This window comes from Anabrus simplex, chromosome 7 (genome assembly GCF_040414725.1).
Source record: "Anabrus simplex isolate iqAnaSimp1 chromosome 7, ASM4041472v1, whole genome shotgun sequence".
In the NCBI taxonomy this organism is placed as follows: Eukaryota; Metazoa; Arthropoda; class Insecta; order Orthoptera; family Tettigoniidae; genus Anabrus; species Anabrus simplex.
In genome coordinates this window covers 292,977,285-292,996,710 of record NC_090271.1, presented here as the reverse complement: position 1 = coordinate 292,996,710, position 19,426 = coordinate 292,977,285, and the positions used below count along the sequence as shown (strand labels likewise).

The 19,426-nt window shown below is 39.8% G+C and overlaps 1 protein-coding gene across 1 annotated transcript in view; it reads left to right on the top strand.

Annotated features, from left to right (window-relative positions):
- LOC136877585 (mitotic checkpoint serine/threonine-protein kinase BUB1) overlaps positions 1 to 14,262 on the top strand; it is a 402,777-nt gene extending 388,515 nt beyond the window's left edge. The window contains exon 18 of the mRNA XM_067151742.2: positions 13,532 to 14,262. Within this exon, the coding sequence (XP_067007843.2) occupies positions 13,532 to 13,685 (154 nt within the window). The 3' untranslated portion in view covers positions 13,686 to 14,262. The remainder of the gene's footprint in view (positions 1 to 13,531) is intronic.
- Positions 14,263 to 19,426: the final 5,164 nt, after the last annotated feature.

The window sequence follows — 19,426 nt, the reverse complement described above, 5'->3', positions numbered from 1 at the left end:
AACTGCGAGAATAATAGACTGGATCTTAAAAGATAAGAAACGTATATTTTTTCAGAGGTGACTATGGTTACACTTGGTTTTTAACGATTTACTTGTAAGAGGTGAGGAACTAAATGACAGCACATTCTGTTATATTGTGTTTGAAGTTAGTGACCTGAAAACACAGTATTAACAAAAGTATTTACAAAACCTTGTGTATTAGTTTACAGCGTAATGGTGTCTTCATTTCTCACACAATCACACCTTAACTACTGGATTAATAGAGCTGAAATTTGGTATTGTATACCGAAGATATTTCATTCAAATACAATCCTATTCTAATTTATCAAAATTCCATCCAAGCCACATTCATAAGGTAAAACATTGCTCTCCATGGCTGTTGTGTAAAGAATAAAGTGTTTATAGTACCACCTTGAAGTTACAGTTCAACTTCAGCCATTTGTGACCATTCTCCTTCCATTGATGCATATGCCTTTGGCTACCAATCCTTTTTTTCATAACCATCACTTTACTCCTTTTGTACCATTTCTGTTAAAGTGAACGCTTCCATCAAGGATAACTTCGATCCATCCTTAGGATCAAAACGGACGATCATGTCACCAACATTGATGTTCTTGAGATAGCTCATGCCAAGAGCATAGAATAATCCGTCGTTGGTCATCAGTTTAGATGGATTGGCCATGTCCATCGGATGAGTGATACTAGATATCCACACCAAATCCTGCATGGTAAAATTTGTTCTGGCACCAGACCTAGTGGAGCCTTCACGAGGCGCTGCAAGGACCAGCCTAAGCACACTACGAAGATGACAGGATCAGTCCACAAGCCTGGGACATGATTGCTCAAGACCTCTCAGTTTGGCGTCGGACCATCTCTGCTGCTGTCAATCTGTATGAAGGGGCACGGCGCAGATGTGAAGAGGCCAGGAAAGAAACCACGCCCTCCTCCAACAATTCTGTGCAATCTGTGTGGATGCTTATTCCATGCTAGACTTGGTCTATTCAACCGTGGAAAGTACTTCCACAGACAGAAGTGAATTTATTGGAAGAAGTTAATTACTCTGAAAAGAGTTAAAGCTTACGACTACCATTTCTGTCTGCACTTCTGTCTTGGCTTCACCCTTGGAAGTTTGCCTTGGAGTAATCCCACAGACACATTTCTGACAGATGGCTTTCCCCTTCTCTTTTACAGGTCAGGTCAGGTACATCCTGCTGCTGTATGCGACAGTAGCTACGACTGTCTGGCCGAGAGTTGGGCGGCTGTTAACAAACCTGACAAACTAAGGGAGAACCAGTGGCTATGGGCAGAGGAGTTCACCCTTAGGGGGGTTGTTGAAGCCATTGTATAGGAAATGACACATAAATTCAACTGGAAGGTGCTGCCTTGCAGATGTGGCAGGGGACTGCTAAAGGCTAAGGGAGATAACCCTGACAGAAAGTCTTCTCTAACATTAGGCCTAGCCAGTCAGTTGGAGAGTAACTGCAATCGCTTTCAACACTTACTCGATCCTCGGATGTAAGCAAAGAACTCGGAGTAGACAACAGCGCCCGCAGACCCACGCCAGTTACGATGGCTTATAGCCTGATGATAGGCCAAGCCTTGCAAAAGTGCAACAACCCCGGAGGAGACAACACACTTGAATAGAAACAATCAGTGTACTGAGTTTGACTGGGAAATGTGAAGTTAGTGGACATCATGGAGAGAAGGAAAATATCAATCCTAGGACTGAGTGAAATTAAATGTAAGGGTAAAGGGAAGAAAGAGTTAAGGAGAAACTATACCCTCTACTGGAATGGTAACAACAGAGATGAGAAATGAAGTAGGATTGATATTGTCTAAAGTGTTGGATCGTATTACAGAGATCCAGTACATCAATGAGAGAATTATAAAGGCAACAGTTCACCTTGGGAAAGAGGAGCTGACACTGGTGCAGGTGTATGCCCCTCAGACGGGTTGCAGTCAAGATGAAAAGAACAAGTTTCTCGAAGACCTAGAAGAGACCATCAGTGAAGAGAGGGCAGTTATCAGGGACCTCAACGCACAGCTCAGGACAGACAGGAATGGCAACGAGAAAGTGATGGGACCACATGGCTATGGGAGAAGGAATTCAAAAGGGGAACATCTCGACTTCTGCATAAGAAACTGTTTGGTAGTAAAAAAACAATTGGTTCAACAAAAGAGTCAGTCACAAGATTACCCATTACAGCTGGGATGGAAAGAGCAAAACGGTCATTGACTATGTCATTACGGATAAAGAAAGAAGTAGACTTGTGACTGATGTCAAGGTGATTCCAAGTGAGAGCCTCAGTCGTGACCATTGGTTATTAGTAGCAGATTTGAAAGACATTAATGTACCAAAGATAACAACCAAGAAATTACCTGAGATTAAGGTGTGGGAACTACAACAGATTGGAAAAAGGACAAACTATCAGGACCGTATAAGAGGACAACTGCCTACAGAAGAAGTGGTGAGGTAGAGTGGACAAGGTTTAAAAACACCTTGAAAAATGAAGCAATAGAGGTTTGCGGGAAAACAAGTGCGAGAGTAAGGGAAAAAGAGACACCCTGGTGGAATGAAAGAGTAAGATTTTCAGTAAAGGAAAAGAACATAGCACAAAAAGAACAAGGTAGGGAGAAATCCAAACCAGAACAGGTAAGGGACCGGGGGAAGATCAGAGACCTCGCATGTTTACTGGGACAAGAAATTGAGAGTTAAAAGTAGTAGAGGTTCTGGGAGAAATTTACACAAAAACTGAAACAAGACAGCAGAGGCAATATGAAACTATTGTTCAGAGTGATCAAAAACAAAAGGAATTCAATGAAACCCTCAAAGCAAATGAGGTTCCTAATGGAAACCTGGCCAGGAAACAAGAGGACAGCAGGGAGGTTCTGAGGAATCATTTTTATCATCTATTGAACAGAACAAAAGAGCCAGCTGATGAAACCGACACGGAGGAACCTCCCATTACATGGGCAGAAACAGAAGCCGCCCTTAAGAAGATGTTGCAAGGAAAATCCCCAGGAATCGATAAAGTCAGCACGGACATGATTAAAGCAGCAGGAGTCCAGGGTTTACAGTGGCCGCACAGAGTGCTCAATGCAGTTCGGAAGGATAGCAAGATACTTACTGATTGGAGCAAGGGTGTCATCATCTTCCTGTTTAAGAAAGGAAATCGCCAAAAGTGCTCCAACTACTGGGGAATAACACTTCTTTCTCATGGGCTTAAGATTCTTGAGAAAATCTTAGAGAGCAGATTGGGAGTCATCTTAGAGCCACAGTTTGAAGAGGAACAGTATGGCTTCAGGCCTAACAGGTCCACAACAGATCTAATTTTCAGTGTCCACGTGTTAATGGAAAAATGTTGCTGTAAAAGGCAAAGATCTATTTATGGTTTACCTTGACATTGAGAAGGCATATGAGAGCAATGCAAGAGAGAATATATAGGAATGCCTGAGAAAAAGGAATGTGCCAAAGAGACTGGTGAGGAAAGTACATATGCTGTATGAGAACTGTACCAGATGTGTGTATGATTGGGTGACAGACATTCATTCTGGTTCAAGACCAAAAGAGGAGTCCAGCAAGGCAGTGGACTATCCCCATTATTGATTATATTAGACATGTTTGCAAAATTAATAATTGGTTCAATAGAAGGCAGTTAGGTTTTAGGAAAGGTTATTCCACTGAAGCTCAACTTGTAGGATTCCAACAAGATATAGCAGATATCTTGGATTCAAGAGGTCAAATAGACTGTATCGCGATTGACCTGTCTAATGCATTTGATAGGGTGGGTCATGGGAGACTACTGGCAAAAATGAATGCAATTGGAATAGACAAAAGAGTGACTGAATGGGTTGCTATATTTCTAAAAAATAGATCTCAGAGAATTGGAGTAGGTAATAATTAAGAGAGCAATTCCTCAAGGCATTATTATTGGACCTTTGTTTTGTTATACGAGTAAAGAAGTGGAATCAGAGATAAGGCTTTTTGCGGATGATGTTATTCTGCATAGTGTAATAAATAATTTACAAGATTGTGAGCAACTGCAAAATGACCTCGATAATGTTGTGAGATGGGCAGTAGGCAATGGTATGATGATAAACGGTGTTAAGTCAGGTTGTGAATTTCACAAAGAGGCAAAGTCCTTTTGGTTTTAATTACTGCATTGATGGGGTGAAGTTCCTTTCGGGGATCATTGTATCTAGGTATTAATATAAGGAAAATCTTCATTGAGGTAATCACATAAATGGGATTGTAAATAAAGTGTACAGATCTTTGCACATGGTTATGAGGGTTTTTAGGGGTTGTAGTAAGGATGTAAAGGAGAGGGCATATAAGTCTCTGGTAAGACCCCACCTAGAGTATGGTTCCAATGTATGGGACCCTCACCAGAATTACTTGATTCAGGAACTGGAAAAAATCCGAAGAAAAAAAAAGCAGCATGATTTATTCTGGGTGATTTCCAACAAAAGAGTAGCGTTACAAAAATGTTGCATAGTTTGGGCAGGGAAGATTTGGGTGAAAAAAGACGAGCTGCTCCACTAAGTGGTATGTTCCGAGCTGTCAGCGGAGAAATGGCGTGGAATGACATTAGTAGGCGAATAAGTTTGTGTCTTTAAAAGTAGGAAAGATCACAATATGAAGATAAAGTTGGAATTCAAGAGGACAAATTGGGGCAAATATTCATTGATAGGAAGGGGAGTTAGGGATTGGGATAACATAACAAAGGAGATGTTCAATAAATTTCCAATTTCTTTGAAATCATTTAAGAAAAGGCTAGGAAAACAACAGATAGGGAATCTGCCACCTGGACGACTGCCCTAAATGCAGGTCAGTATTGATTGATTGATTGATTGATTGATTGATTGATTGATTGATTGATTGAAACCTGCACTCTCACTAAGAAAGACTCATCAAGATTGCAGGCATCTGAGATGTTCCTTAGGTCCACAATTCAAAAAACAAAACTGGGCAAGTTAAAGAATGATGTGGTTAGGAACTATGCTGGGATTGTTAGATCGGGTCAGCATGTCCAGACTGAGGTGGTTTTTGCATGTAATGAGGATGGAGCCAACAAGGACAGCATATGTTAACTTGGAGAGAGATGTGGCAGGAAAACTGATCATATAGATGTTGATTCCCATAAGGAATCTGAAGTATTTGTCCCGAATGAGTAAATTTATAATACCAATATAAATGGTCCGTTATTTTTAAATTTTCCAGCTAACTCATTCCTGCTTGCGAGCGTTTCGCCCTCGTGTGCTAGGTTGGGCTCATCAGTTGGTACCTAGCACATCTACCAAGACGCTGACTAGTGCATACCGTGGAGGCCACTGCGTAGGCTACTTGGTGCCACCACCAGTGCCAATGCACCATGAGAGACTTTGTCTCTTTACCAAAAATTGATGCCTGCTTGGCCATCAGATCATATAGATGTTGATCTGAAGTATTTGTCCCGAATGAGTAAATTTATAATACCAATTGGTTAGCTGGAAAATTTATAATGTCCAATAACGGATCATTTATATTGGTATTATAAATTTACTCATTCGGGACAAATACTTCAGATTCCCTATGGGAATCAACATCTATATGATCTGATGGCCAAGCAGGCATCAATTTTTGGTAAAGAGACAAAGTCTCTCATGGTGCATTGGCACTGCCGGTGGCTCCAGGTAGCCTACGCAGTGGCCTCCACGGTATGCACTAGCCAGCGTCTTGGTAGGTGTGCTAGGTACCAACTGATGAGCCCAACCTAGCACACGAGGGCGAAACGCTCGCAAGCGGGAATGAGTTAGCTGGAAAATTTATAATGTCCAATAATGGACCATTTATATTGGTATTAGGAAAACTGATGGTGGGAAGACCAAGAATCTACCGGATCGACATCGTAAAGATGGACATTGCAAATCGGGGAAGTACATTGGAGGACGTCATTAGTAACAGAACATATCTCGATTAAACAGAATGGAAGAGGCTCGCCAACAGTACCCGGGAAACTGGAACTGTAAAATGATCATGATGATTGTACATTTTTCAATGAAATTCATTCACGACAGTAATAAAGAGAAGAGGAAAACAAACTTCACTTTCCTGAAGCCTGAACATGTGCTGCTGCCAGTTGTCTTTATTTTATTTTCTTCTTACCTTACACGATGCACATCAAGGCTGAAAATATGTGAAGATGGGTGGCCTTTTATTAAAAGCCATTCTGATGAAGCTGCGAATTAGAAATGAGCTCATTTATACTGATGATGGCAGGGCCAATATATTTAAAGTACATAAAGACTAGCTGATGTACCCGTGCTTCGCTACGGAATTCTACATTGTAAACAGAATTCTAGGTTACATAGTGTACACATTGTGAGCAAGATTGTATTAAATTGCATAGCACTTAACATTACCCTAGAAACGCGATGGGGAAGTCACCAAACGTCTTTTCTCATATGAAGACTGGCTTAGGGAATTTTCATTGTAATGGTAGGCCCCCTTGCCTACCATCAGTCACAATCAGGTTGGGGAGTTTTCATTATAATGGCAGACACACTTTCCACTTTTTAAATCTGCCTTTCACATCCTCAGAAAGGCCGTCTTAGTAGTTTCCCAACTGAAATGAACATAGGTCATTACAATGACATCAGTAGGAATGGCGCGATTAAGAGCGATACTTTCATATGTAATACTTGATCTAATGAAAAACCACATTTTCTCACTTTTAACGAACAGTACTACACTGCCAATCTAACAGACCAAAGTTCCAGAGCTGGAATGACCAAGACGCAGACAGCCGTGATCTGTGAACACACTTCGTCTTATTTCGGTTGGGTGGGGGTGTCGAATAGTGGAGACTCCCAGGGCAAAAACTATGCCCTTCTACTAATCTGTTTTATAGGAGTACACGGTGAGTCAGGAAATCTCAGTTTACAAGAGACAATTCTCATGGTTGGTCCGTATTGAAGCTATGAGCAAATTATCACAAAATATTTTATTCTAATGCACCACCTATTCAATACAAGCAACGTGCTATGTGGGTGACATTTACATAACTATGTAAACTTCTTAGGAACATGTTTCGCCCCTTGTTAAGGGCATCATCAGCCTGTAGGTAACCTTAAGGTCAAAAGTCAAAATCATTAACCAGTCATACAAGGAATACACTGAAAATATGTTATACTTTAAAAACATCTTAACCCACTAATGCCCACCGTATGATATATCATACGCAAAACGTGCTTTCCAAATTGCGTTATATCTAAGTCACCTTGACTGTTTTGCAATTTTTAAATGTATCATATAACGCATCAGGGACACAAATAATGTTTCCTAGCTAATGGCATTGTTGTTTTCCTCCTGTTACGATGATAGTTGGCAAGAAAGTGCGGATAGCGCAGCAGGCTGACAAAAATAACGCACCGGTGAGTATTTATAATTATTGTGGAACTGAGCTATGAAAAATTAATCATATTTCAGTATATTTGTTACGGGAATAGTATGAGGATTTGACCTCGTATGATAGTTACTATCTTCACTGATCGAGATGGCATTCAAACACAAATATCTTTTAACGTATGAAATATCATACGCTGGGCATTCGCAAGATGAAATTTTTCAATTTCAGATAAAATACAATAACAGATGGGGAGGCCATTCTGAACATTCTGAACAGCTGAGAAAATGGTGATTGTGATTTGACCCATTTTCAGAAGCAGATGAAATATGATTAGTGCTTACAGAAGCTGTTGATGGCAATGACAGTGATCAAGACGATGGGCCTGATGATGATGATGATGATGATGATGATGATGATTGTGCTACAGCTTGGGATGTAGGGAAAGGTGTACTTAGAAAGGAAATCGAGGTCAGAGGGTAAAGAAAAAACTGTGTGGCTTAGAAGTGTGACTCAATGTATGCATTTTTGAAAATTCAGAGAGAGTTTTTACTGCAGCTGATGAGAATCAGGTACCACTACAGAAGGCTCCTACAATTACAGAATCCATTGATGTATCTTTTGAACAGAATAAATCCAAGAATCCACAAAAGAAAGTAAGGAAAGAAAGAAATTGGGTAAACAAGGAACTTAAGAAGTCAGTGAAGTTTACAGAGAGAGATGTGCCAGAACCATCATGCGTTCAAGAGTGGAGTGTCGGTAAGTTCACTCCTGTACTTTGTTCAGTTCCATGTGATGAAGTGATTACTAAATGGTGTGGAGAAAATCATGAAAATAAACAATACGATGTTTTCTGTGGTTACTGTTACTAATAAGTTTCTGTTGTGTTACAAAAACAGTAGGCTTCAAAATTCGCTTCAGGTCATGCTAACACATTATATGATAGGTGGGAAGTAGGGACTTTCCCCACGAGTATTCCTTGCCCCAGAGGGTTCTGAATTATTTAAATTCCATCTATAAGATCAGTATTCTGTTTTTAGTTCTAATTTATGTTGCAATAAATTATTTTTGTTCTTAGTAAATCATAACTATATTTGGTGTAATGTCACCCCCTACTGTCTAGCGTATGATATATCATTCGCCAAAAAAATGGTCCTTAAAATTGAAATATTCAGATTTTTTAAATATTCTTGCTTCAGGGATCTGTTGTAGATGTAATGTTGAAGAAAGTACAAGAAAACTTGAAAAAAGTATTTCTGGGCATTAATGGGTTAAGTTAACATGCTACAATTATAATATAGAAAAATGCCTATTACAAACTAAGAATATTGAGAATAAATAGTGTCTGAACTCCTGGGAAATAAATTTAAAAGAATGTAAATGAAAACGAAGACCATGACTTTGCAGGTGATGTTGTTGTGTTGTTTGAGTCATCAGTCCATAGACTGGTATGATGCAGCCCTCCATGCCACCCTATCCTGTGCTAACCTTTTCATTTCTACGTAACTATTGCATCCTACATCTGCTCTAATCTGTTTGTCATATTCATACCTTGGTCTACCCCTACCGTTCTTGCCACCTACACTTCCTTCAAAAACCAACTGAACAAGTCCTGGGTGTCTTAAGATGTGTCCTATCATTCTATCTCTTCTTCTCGTCAAATTTAGCCAAATCGATCTCCTCTCACCAATTCGATTCAGTATCTCTTCATTCGTGATTCGATCTATCCATCTCACCTTCAGCATCCTTCTGTAACACCACATTTCAAAAGCTTCTATTCTCTTTCTTTCTGAGCTAGTTATCGTCCATGTTTCACTTCCATACAATGCCACGCTCCACACAAAAGTCTTCAAAAACATCTTTCTAATTCCGATATCAATGTTTGAAGTGAGCAAATTTCTTTTCTTAAGAAAGCTCTTCCTTGCTTGTGCTAGTCTGCATTTTATGTCCTCCTTACTTCTGCCATCGTTGGTTATTTTACTACCCAAGTAATAATATTCATCTACTTCCTTTAAGACTTCGTTTCCTAATCTAATATTTCCTACATCACCTGCCTTCGTTCGACTGCACTCCATTACTTTTGTTTTGGACTTCTTTATTTTCATCTTGTACTCCTTACCTAAGACTTTTGAAAGCTCTATAAACTAAACTGTAAAAAGCCGCCTGTTTATGTGATTTTGTGTGAAGGGAATCATTTTTTATCGTTATAAGGTAGTATGATGGTTTTCTAAATATTTGAACTTCAAATCTATCTCTTATTCGTGTTACATTAATATCCAGGAAGTTTATCGAGTTGTTAGTTTCATCTTCTTTTGTGAATTTTACATTTGGGTCAATATTATTTAAGAAATTTAGGATTTTTTCACTATCATTTTTTTGGCTATCTGTTATGACAAAGGTGTCGTCTACATACCTGATCCAAATGCAAAGTCCATTTATTTTTGTGTTTATTTTGTTTTGCTCCAAATGATCCATATATATGTCTGCCAGTATGCCCGACGTGGGGTCTCCCATTGCTAGGCATGTTTGATGGTAAATCTTTTTATTAAATGTGAAGTAATTATTGTTTAATACAAATTTCAGTAGGTTTACGAATTCATCTATTTCACATCTACTTAATTTACTGTATGTAAGGAGATTGTGTTTGATGATGTTGATGGTTTCTTTAACCGGTATATTTGGATACATGTTGGTTACGTCGAATGAAACCATTTTATGTTGTGGTTGTAAATTGAATTTTCCTAGTTTATTACAAAATTCTATTGAATTTTTGATTGTCGATTCGTTGTTAAATTTGTAATGTCTTTTGAGGAAGTAGTGTATAAATTTTGATGTTTTATACGTGGGACTATTTCTACTGTTTATTATAGGACGTATGGGTATGTTGGGTTTATGTAATTTGGGCAATGCCCTAGCTATTGGTAACTTTGGATTCATATTTATAATTTTTTGGTGTTCTTGTTCATTAAATAAAAAAGTAGAATTCTTGAGGATAATTTTTAGATTCCGTTGAATCTTATTTATGGGATCCTGGTTTACAACAGTGTAGGTTTTGTCTGAAAAGAATTCTTCTGTTTTTTCAATATAGTCATTTTTATTTAAGAGGACTGTGGTTTCACCTTTGTCTGCTTTGGTAACAACTACATTATTTTTGTTTTTAGTTTTGTTTTTAGTGTCATTATTTCTGTTATGAGAGTGGGATTAGAACTTTTGTTTATTTCCCTTACGAAAGCCGGGAGCTTCTTTTTAACTTCAAATCTGATGTAGTTTTGTATATCTGGTGTTAATTTATTCATGTTTGATTCAACTTCTGCTACTACATTGATTAAGTTCTGGCATCTATAGATTAACATGTGTAGAATGTAAATGTTCATATGTTGGCCAAACTGGCCGTAACTTTCTCACAAGATACTTAGAACACGTTAATGTTACAAAGCACAACAAACATTCTGCGATGAGTGCTCACATGAGTCAGGCCACCAATTTACAACCATAGAGAAAGACCTAAAAATTATAAAGAAGATAGAAAAAGGTAAACTAATGACAGAATTAGAAAATATTTATATCCACTCAGACCAGTATTTCAATAAACAAAAAAAATTAAATGACGAAATTGAAATAAGAAATCCGTTACACGAACAATTACCGAAACTATTAAAAACGCTTAATCTAGAAAAAATTAATTTTGCCAAAGTTTTCATTCCCAAAACAACTAATAATCATCCAACATTAAAGAATTCAACCCCTCCCTGTGCTCCTACTAGACATTCCCCTTCCAAAACCACACCCACAAACATTTCTCCTCCTACCCCTACTCCCTCCCCTCAATCCCCACCACCTCACTCTTAAAACACAAGGAGTAGACACAGAACAGACAGTCACCACATAACCTCGGACAACACCAAACCGACAAACAGCAATTGGAGGGGTAAGTGAAGTTTCTAGAAGCACACTCTTAACTAGCAACACAAATTCCGATTACTTACAAGATTCCCTTTCTTGTTACAGACATTCAACAAGATAAACCAAGCAGCAGCTTTCAATACAAATGTTGATTTACGTCCCTTTCAATCATCCTTATCAAATCCATTAGTTCAACGAACGGTCGTTGACATCTATAAGAACATATCTTTTCAACAGCATTCGCCGAGGTCATATGACAACAAGCATTTAAATTTCTTGAAGACCAACATTTATCCTGTTACAAGTTCAATCATCAAATTGACGATAAATTTGAATCTTCATAGACTCTTATCCACAAGGGATAAATAACTTTTTTACCAAATCTCATTGCCAAGAAAATCCTCAAATTTAGCTCCTAAGATTGATTTTCACGTCTTTCTAAGATTTTGGACACGATATATATATTTTTATTTCATTTTATATTTTAGTACTCTCTCTTCCATAATTTTAATGTATCTTCCTATTCAGCACATGTAATTAAGCCATGTATACAAATATTTTATATTTGATGATATTCTAATAGAATAAGTTTTAAGTTTGTCAAAAATGTTCTAATAGTTCTTAAGTCATTATTTACGTAAATAACTATTATTCGAGATTCAGATTTGGCTGATGATGCTCTATAAGGGAGCGAAACATGTCCCATATATAACTTTTTAACTAACGAATTCTTTTAAATGTGACAACATTATAATGTATTGAACAGGTGGATTCATAATAAAACTTTATTATTGTATATCAACAGATTTCAATACGGATTAAAATATGAGATTGGTCACTTTCAGAAGGACTGTTATTCATCCTTGGGGTCTTCCTCTTTCTCCTTGTTTCGCTAGCTGGTGTATGCTAAAGTATTCCGGGTGCTGCCAATGGTCTGTGAGAAAGGTTTCCATGAATATATTGGACCATTTAATGACTTGGGTTTTATTACAAGCATACATGTAGATATCTTTTAGTCAAATAGGACATTCTCAAGAACCTACGGCACTGTTACTAGCTCAAAATCAATCAACATAAACATAGGCACACAAGACCCTAATCACGAAATCACGAATGAAATGACGATAACCTCCAACTCGTATCCCCATTAGACATCCGGATGTGCTAATGGATGAAGACATCTTTTTAGATAAGTAACACAAACCAATGCCTAATAGATGTAATACTATGATTTGTCAGGTGATGATGACCAAATAAGAGTCGAAACCGGTACTGATGTTAAGTCTTCATTTACAATAAACAGTATTGATAGGTGGAATTTCTTTCTTATCCATAAACGAACACCATGAGTATATGTGGCCTTGTATTAGTTCCATGCCGTGCGGTTAGGCGCGCGCTGCTGTGAGCCTGCATCCGTGAGATAGTGGGTTCGAATCCCACTGTCGGCAGCCCTAAAGATGGTTTTCTGTGGTTTCCAGTTTTCACACCAGGCAAATGCTGGGGCTGTACCTTATATAAGGCCATGGCTGCTTCCTTCCCACTCCCAGGCCTTTCCTATCCCATTGTCGCCATAAGACCTATCTGTGTCGGTGCGACGTAAAGCCACTAGTAAAAGAAATTGATTAGTTCCACAAAGTGAGGAATACTGGCGCCCGTGATTATTTCCACTGTGCGGAACACCCTGGGTCTGCGTCGCTTGTGAGTAGTACCCTTATGTGCAAAACACCATGGGTTTGTGTTACCTGTGAGTGGTGCCATTGTGTGTGACATTCCATTGGTCTCCATGATCTGTGATTAGTAACACCTTGCAAAGAACACCATGAGTCTACATTATCTGTGATTAGTACCACTGTAGGAGGAACTCCATGGTTCTGCTTTACTAGTGATTAGTACCATTATGAGTGGCCAGTTACCTGGATTATGGACACCTTTAGATCATAAACATCATCTCGATAATTAAGGCATTGTGAATTTGATCCACTGATTGTTTGTGCTTACTGATAATTTTTTCATTATTATTCATTTTAGATTCTAGTCAGTAGATACATTTTGAAGTTTCAATTTTAATTTTGTTGCACATTGTGCCATTAGGTGCCGATGACCTAGCTATTGGGCCCCTTTAAACAAACATCACCCCATCACTTTGTTAATTATGAATTTCTATTTTCTTTGTGAAATTTATTTTATAAACTATTTTTGAGTTGTGAAATACAATATCCTGAGTATATTTTCTCCTGTTCCAGCTTTAATCAAAACTTTTGGACTACTCTGTTTAGTGAACTTCTCAACAATGAAAAACCAGACATCACCTTTCTCCAAAAATCTATCATACAGCAGTCAGATGATGTAAGTCTGTTTCGTGACTTCCGGATGCTCAGGGACATTCTATCTAAATGAATTTGTTGGCTTCCTAGTGTACTGTACTTGGTGCCAGCGAATGATGACTGATGTTCTATACCAATTCATTATTACTTTTGTGCGCGTATATATAGTACTATATTTAGAAATTATTTTAATTGACATGCATGTGCAAGACAATTTATAGTCATTTTAAACTGAAGCAGAAATGGCAATGACTGTAATTGAACATTGAGCCAATATTCTGAGCAAGATTTTGATGTGTTCTTTTACATAAAATAAATGTACAACTGAAAACATGTATTTTTGACAAATTTTATAAGACAGCCCAGATGTAGTGTGCAACTATGGACACAAGATTTTAGATGTATAAATATGTAGGCTATACTGCTATATGGTTAGAAACTCTAAAAATTTCATGGCCTGGCGATTTCCAATTTGCCCTCTAAAATTATATACTTCTTAATTCATTGTTTTTTTTTAAACTGTTTCTGTGAAGTATTCCTTAATATTTAATGTCATACTTATAACTTTGTTTATAGTTCAGCTGAATATGTTAAGTACTAGTTTGTAATTCCAAACATTTGTTTATTTTGTCTGAATAAAATATTTTTGTAGTCTTTTTAATTTTTTTTTATTTCCAGACAATTTTCAGGATTTTTTCCAAGCTGATCAAATCATCTTCAAACTACACACAAAGGTTGTCCTAATATCTTTCTCAAGGCATGGACCAAATCCTTTACAGCCATTGTCCCAACTAGTTTAATAACTCGTCATATGATGTTGTATTCATCTTACCCACAATGCCAACATTCTGTCTGATAAGTTGCATTCGTACAAGTTGGTGAGACACTCCTAGTGCAATACTCTCCCTCCCCCCCCTTGGGTGGCAGACGCAGGCGAAGAATACACCCAGGGATGATTGTATTAGAACCATGAAACAATTTGTGATTAGTTACCATCACACTGGGAGCACCATGGGTTACCTTTACTTGCGAGTAGTACCACTGTGTTAGGTACATAATACTATAGGTTTGTGATCAGTAGCCGCAGAGAAGGGTTCACTGTGGGTTTAGAGTACAGTAGAACCTCGATGCATTGTTCCCAGAACTGTCATTTTCCCGTATCTATCAGACAATTCATTCGGTCCCAAAAATGTTCCATATAAACCAATGTTAAATTTGCCTGCATCTAAACTTCCTCGATCCTCAAAAAATATTTGTCCTCGGCCACCATTTTCCCTCATGTTGATCTAACTTAAGAAAAAAAATAAGCAAATGTTTTTTGAATTTAAAGAGGCAGCTGAATACTCCTAACATATAATAGTGGCAACCTTTTATGTGAGAATGTACAAACGATTAAGAGTTGCTAGTCTTGAGCAACAAACTCATAGGCTGGAGTGCTTTGCGCAGGTTATTCACGCGCAACCTCACAACGAGCCTCCTGGTGCCACCGCTTCTCCTCGACCCACTAATTGGCACCTAGAAGTATTCTTATTTCAAGAATTAAAATGGAGGCACTGTAAAACTCAAATTGGCCACCATTTTCTGTGTTGCTATTGGCTGGCTAGGGCTGCCAGCTTCATTGAAAATGAGAAAATCGTGCAGTTTAAAATAGTCACGGCGTGCGCCGGGTACGTTTTAATTAGTCACGGGGTTATTAATAGCGTAACTTGTGGTGTGTGTGGGATGCTAGAGGCCTGTTGACCACTTTGTTGTCCCCTCCCCAGTTCTCTTGTTACAAGCCAGACCTAACCCAGCAAGACCAATAATCTTTTCACTAGCCTGGTCTTGAAACTAATTCCCAAGTTGGCAGCATCGCTTAGCCCGCTGTGACATCGTCCGAGGCACATATGTTGAATTTCTAACCTCTGTGATATCGTCTGAGCCACGCCATGTGGGGTCTCTAACCTATCGTTCAGGAAGGGTCTACAGAATCCTTACCAAAATATATGTTATCGCTGTAATATCCACGTATATCATTCATTTGCAATAAGAGACCAGGCGAGTTGGCCATGTGGTTAGAGGCACGCGGCTGTGAGATTGCATCCGGGAGATAGTGGGTTCGAATCCCACTGTCGGCAGCCCTGAAGATGGTTTTCCATGCTTTCCCATTTTCACATCAGGCAAATGCTGGGGTTGTACCTTAAGGCCACAGCTGCTTCCTTCCAACTCCTAGGCCTTTCCTATTCCATCGTCACCATAAGACCTATCTGTGTCGGTGCGACGTGAAGCCACTAGCCAAAAAAAAAGGCAATAAGAGAACTGACCTTGAAGGTTTTCCAGTTACTAAGAGATGTAAGGAAAGGTGAAACGAAATGGCATAAATGTCACCCTTTTTATTTTCATCGTATATATCATGATTCATGATTGCAATGGTTTGATACCGTTATGTATAGTATGAGCGTGTCCGGCTCCAAGGCTAAATGGTTAGCATGTGTTGGCCTTCGGTTCAAGAGGTCACTATCGGGTCGGGGATTTTAATTTTCGTTGGTTAATTCTGACAGTTCGGGAGCTGTGTTTGCTGACTTACGCATTAGGATTCATCTTTGGTAGAGCCGCAGTTTCGTAAGCGCATAGATCGCCTATCATGCGACAACTCGAAAGATATGCACCCAATTTTGGAGGCCGCACGCCATTATTATTATTATTATTATTATTATTATTATTATTATTATTAATAATAATAATGATATTTACATGACGAAAAATGCCCAAATAGAGTACCCATATTTTATTATTTTGCTTTCCCCCTATATTATGTCACCCGCATTTATTGTTTTCCTGCATCCATAGTTATTTCCCTCTCCCTCTTGGAAAACGATGCAACGAGGTTTTACTTTACCTGTAATTAGTACCACTACATGCAGAACACCACGGGCTTATGTTGCCTCTTATTAGTACCATTATGTGAGAAACACCATGGGTCTGGGCGTTGTCTGTGATTAGAAGCACTATATGAGCATCACTGTGGGTCTCCGTTGCCTATGATTAATAGCCACTATGTGAGGAACACCACAGGAATGCCGGTGCCCGTGATTAGTACACCTTTGTGAGAAACACCATTGGTCTGCATTATCTGTGCGACGTGCAATATTTACGAGTAGTACCATAATGTGTAATGCTACTTTTGATTAGTACTGCAACGTGACAAATACCATGGTTCTACTTTACTAGCGATAAGTACCATTATGAGGGACCGTTGACTTGGATTTTTTACCCCTTTAGACAACGAGCATCATTAAATCAGGATTGTGCTTTAAAAGCAGTCTGTTGGTCAGTAATACTATTGTTTTGAGATAGATTCTGGAGAGGTGGGGCATTGCTGATCGGATTCACTGATTGTTTTAAATTCATATTTATCCATTCATTCTTCATCATGCTTTGAATTCTGGTCAGTGGATGATTTTGGACTTCTAAATTGTCATAACATTTCATCTCATTTTGTATTATTAGGGGCAGATGGCCTAGATGTTAGGCCCCTTTAAACAAAAATCATATCTTAGTGCAACTGACGTTAGGAGCGACTTTTGCAGGTGTGCTTAGTGTCCAGCACATACCCGGTAAAAATGCACAAATGGTACACTTCTGTTTCTTTTTTATCTTCAAGTTTCAACATTTGAATATTCGTGTGTGTAGGTCATTTCTGCATTAATATTGCTTGCTTTTCCAAACTGCTTGTTAGCAAGACCATGCTGATACTCCCCACAATATTGCATAAGCAGTATCATAACTGGACCATTCTGTTTTCTCACAGTACAGACCAGTGGACACTTCATAAGTGGTGTTCTGTATCACTGCAGTTCAATCAACAGGAGATAAGTTATAGCTATTCTAAATTGTGTACGTTCAACACTTCTGTAATATGGTGCATTAAAATTTAGTCAGTACATTGACTGGAAATCTTGTTGTGAAGAACACCTAGAAATATAATTTTCCAATATTGCAGTAATAAAGCTGTATTGATGTTATGGTGGAAAATTTTGCTGTAAAGAAATTGCCAGAGCTAAATCAAATCAAACCCCATGGCCTACCAAGCAACCGCTGTTCAACCCGGAGGCCAGCAGATTATGAGGTGTCGTATGGTCAGCATAACTAGACTGTGGCTGCCATGTCATCACAGCTAGCTCCTCAATTATAATCACGTAGGCTGTATGGACCTCGAACCAGCCTTCAGATCCAGGTAAAAATCCCTAACCTGGCCAGGAATCTTAACTTGGGGCTGGGTAAGAGATAAGCACGCTACCCCTACACTGTGAGGCTGGCAACTTGCTAGAGCTAGAGGAACTATTTCACTTGAAGTTAGATGTAGTGAGAGATGTGGTTAAAACTGGCTTTAAAACTTGAGTTTATTACTTGTGTGGTGGTATTTGGTGTGAGTTTGTATGGTGGGTATAAAATGGTAGGTGGTGGTTAAGGGTTATTAAATATTCTACAGTTTAACTTGCGAGGTCCTAAGCAAATGATGGAGCCTAGCAACACACGGCTAATTATTTCCATTAACATGGACAAATACACTGACTGACAGAGCAAATGCAACACCAAGAAGGAGTGGTCAGAACTTTATGCCAATTGCAGGGTAGACTGACGTCACTGAGGTATGCTCATGATGTGAAATGCGCCGCTGTGCTGCGCAAGTAGCGAACGATAAATGGGACACGGCGTTGGCGAATGGCCCACTTCGTACCGTGATTTCTCAGCCGACAGTCATTGTAGAACGTGTTGTCGTGTGCCACAGGCCACGTGTATAGCTAAGAATGCCAGGCCGCCGTCAACGAAGGCATTTCCAGCAGACAGACGACTTTACGAGGGGTATGGTGATCGGGCTGAGAAGGGCAGGTTGGTCGCTTCGTCAAATCGCAGCCGATACCCATAGGGATGTGTCCACGGTGCAGCGCCTGTAGCGAAGATGGTTGGCGCAGGGACATGTGGCACGTGCAAGGGGTCCAGGCGCAGCCCGAGTGACGTCAGCACGCGAGGATCGGCGCATCCGCCGCCAAGCGGTGGCAGCCCCGCACGCCACGTCAACCGCCATTCTTCAGCATGTGCAAGACACCCTGGCTGTTCCAATATCGACCAGAACAATTTCCCGTTGAAGGAGGCCTGCACTCCCGGCGCCCGCTCAGAAGACTACCATTGACTCCACAGCATAGACGTGCACGCCTGGCATGGTGCCGGGCTAGAGCGACTTGGATGAGGGAATGGCGGAACGTCGTGTTCTCCGCTGAGTCACGCTTCTGTTCTGTCAGTGATAGTCACCGCAGACGAGTGTGGCGTCAGCGTGGAGAAAGGTCAAATCCGGCAGTAACTGTGGAGCGCCCTACCGCTAGACAACGCGGCATCATGGTTTGGGGCGCTATTGCGTATGATTCCACGTCACCTCTAGTGCGTATTCAAGGCACGTTAAATGCCCACCGCTACGTGCAGCATGTGCTGCGGCCGGTGGCACTCCCGTACCTTCAGGGGCTGCCCAATGCTCTGTTTCAGCAGGATAATGCCCGCCCACACACTGCCCGCATCTCCCAACAGGCTCTACGAGGTGTACAGATGCTTCCGTGGCCAGCGTACTCTCCGGATCTCTCACCAATCGAACACGTGTGGGATCTCATTGGACGCCGTTTGCAAACTCTGCCCCAGCCTCGTACGGACGACCAACTGTGGCAAATGGTTGACAGAGAATGGAGAACCATCCCTCAGGACACCATCCGCACTCTTATTGACTCTGGACCTTGACGTGTTTCTGCGTGCATCGCCGCTCGCGGTGGTCCTACATCCTACTGA